General features: G+C 56.9%; 2 protein-coding genes across 2 annotated transcripts in view; one reads left to right on the forward strand and one right to left on the reverse strand.

Moving 5' to 3' along the window:
* The window catches only part of PTSG_12121 (uncharacterized protein), a 2445-nt gene extending 1320 nt beyond the window's left edge, over nt 1-1125 (reverse strand). Inside the window, exons 1-3 of the mRNA XM_004994889.1 lie at nt 905-1125; nt 462-634; nt 18-301 (exon numbers count right to left, since the gene is read on the reverse strand). Of these exons, the coding sequence (XP_004994946.1) occupies nt 18-301; nt 462-634; nt 905-1049 (602 nt within the window). The 5' untranslated portion in view covers nt 1050-1125. The remainder of the gene's footprint in view (nt 1-17; nt 302-461; nt 635-904) is intronic.
* Nucleotides 1120-2368, forward strand: part of PTSG_04050 (uncharacterized protein) — a 2524-nt gene continuing 1275 nt past the window's right edge. The window contains exons 1-3 of the mRNA XM_004994890.1: nt 1120-1226; nt 1569-1707; nt 1896-1964. Of these exons, the coding sequence (XP_004994947.1) occupies nt 1154-1226; nt 1569-1707; nt 1896-1964 (281 nt within the window). The 5' untranslated portion in view covers nt 1120-1153. The remainder of the gene's footprint in view (nt 1227-1568; nt 1708-1895; nt 1965-2368) is intronic.

The following is a 2368-nucleotide window of genomic DNA, read 5'->3' on the forward strand; positions in this document are numbered from 1 at the left end:
ACACATACACAGCCCACCGTGTTGAGCGTTGTCGTGACCCCGGTCTTGATGATGTGGAAGGGCGCGATCTCGCAGCGCTGCTGGGACGGGACGCGGTGCCCTTGATCACCAGCCCAAGATCAGCACCATCATCTCTATTGGCGGCATTTGTTCGGCCGAACCCGCTGCTCGGGGGCCGCTGCGCGCCTTCGCTAGTGGGCGGGCGGCCGATGGCTGGCTTCTTCAGGCTCGACGGCTGCCCTTTGCCGTCCCCGCGCTTCAAGTACGAAAACTTCTTCTTCTGCGCTGCCTCCTCCAGCAGCTATGGTGTCGGGGTGTGTTGTGGTGTGTTACGCATGTGTTTGCGTTAGCTGTGCGTCAGGCGAGTTGGCGCGTTGGCGCAACAGCTGCATACCGCAAACACACACACACACGCACATACACACATATCCACACGTGCATACGCACACAGGCACACGCACCTTCTCGTGCTCCTTGCGAAAGCGTGATTCGACGGGCTTGCCGTTGTACATGGACTTGGCAGGGCGGAACGGCGCATCCTTGGCCGCCTCTTCCTCCCTCCGCTTGTGTCTCAACTCCCGCTGCTTCCTCCTCATCTGTCGAACGTTCTCCTGCATGTGATCTTTGCCACGGCCTGATGGAGTTCAATAGAGCAGACGTGCGTGGCATGGCGTGGCGTGGACGGCGATGCAGTGGGACACAAACATGGATGTGAGCGAGCACACGGACTAGGAGAGGGAAAGAGTGGGGGAGAGGGAGGTGGAGAAAGGGAGGCGGGTGGAGAAATGGAGACGGGAAGGGATGCACATCGGTGCACACACATTCATACACACACACGACAAACATCCACACACACACACACACACACACATACATACACACACACATTCACACACACACACACCGTAACGGCTGTGCTCTCGTTGCCGCTCAAGCTCAGGGGCCAGAGCCAGCGAGACAGGCGAAGGCGCGATCTTCTTCCTGCTTGCCAGCCGCGCAGGCATGGCCAGCCCTTGCTGATTCACAATCACATCGGCCACCCCTTCCATCTCCAAGGACAGCAGCAGCGTGTGTGAGTTGAAAAAAATACGGTCGTGTCTTCTTCTTTCCTCTTTTGCTGCTTGCGCTCGTGTGTGTTGTGTGTGTGGTGGTGATGGGGGTTGCGGTGAAGGATGCGAGGCCAGGCGCCAAGGGCCTTGACTGCACCTTCATCGTCGTGGAGAAAGGTCGGCCGTCATCGGGTGTGTGTGTGTGTGTGTGTGTGTGTGTGTGTGTGTGTGTGTGTGTGTGTGTGTGTGTGTGTGTGTGTGTGTGTACCTTTCAAAGAAAGTCGTGTACGCCGGCGCAGGTGAGCATGGCTGTGTGTGTGTGTGTGTGTGTGTGTGTGTGTGTGTGTGTGTGTGTGTGTGTGTGTGTGTGTGTGTGTGTGTGTGTGTGTGTGTGTGTGTGTGTGTGTGTGTGTGTGTGTGTGTGTTCTACACTGCGACCCCCCCCCCTACCCTGCACTTGTCTTCCCACTCTCGACTCCTCCCAACAACGCTCACCACATTGCATTGCACTGCACGCAGACTCTGTGTCCTCAACAAAGGAGGGGGAGCAGGTGATCGTGTGGCGTGTGGCTGATCCAACAGGGAGCATCCTGCTCTCGACGTTTGGCGAGGCAGGCGCAGCTGTCAAGGAAGCAGACATCCTCAGGCTCAAGAACGGGTGAGCCAAGGAACGCTGCCTACTTGCTTGCATCTGCTCTCTTGGTCTTCGTGTCCCTCCCTACCTGCGCTGGCATGCCTGCACTCGACAACGACACTGCACTCCACTTGTCAGCCACCGACCCAGTTAGTGCTCTTCTTTGACTATGTCGGATGCTAAGCCACTCACACCCTGAACCTGTGCGCCAGGTATTGCACGCGATACAGAGACCAGGCTGTGGTGTACATTGGCCGAGGCACCCTCGAACGAGTTGGAGAGTGAGTACCGTGTATCGTTTTAGACCATTGCTCTCTCCAACTGCACACACACACACACACATACACACACACACTCACACACACATACACACACACACTCTCTCTCTCTCTGTCACACACACACACACACACAACACACACACACACACACACACACACACACACACACACACACACACACACATGCACACTTTTGTTCGCACTGTCGTGCACCCAGGTTCACCATGATGTACTCACTGGAGCCCGATATGAGCAAGCTCCCACCCCAACCCACGGGAGCGTTTGTATGACAACCACAGCCCGGCGCTGGTCTGCTCCTTCCCTCCACTGCATAGCACTGCTCGTCCCCGGCAGCGAGGTGCAACCCCTTGCAATGTTAGCGATTGCGATTCGTCCAGTCTAAG

The sequence above is a fragment of the Salpingoeca rosetta genome (genome assembly GCF_000188695.1).
Source record: "Salpingoeca rosetta unplaced genomic scaffold supercont1.9, whole genome shotgun sequence".
Classification (NCBI taxonomy): Eukaryota; class Choanoflagellata; order Craspedida; family Salpingoecidae; genus Salpingoeca; species Salpingoeca rosetta.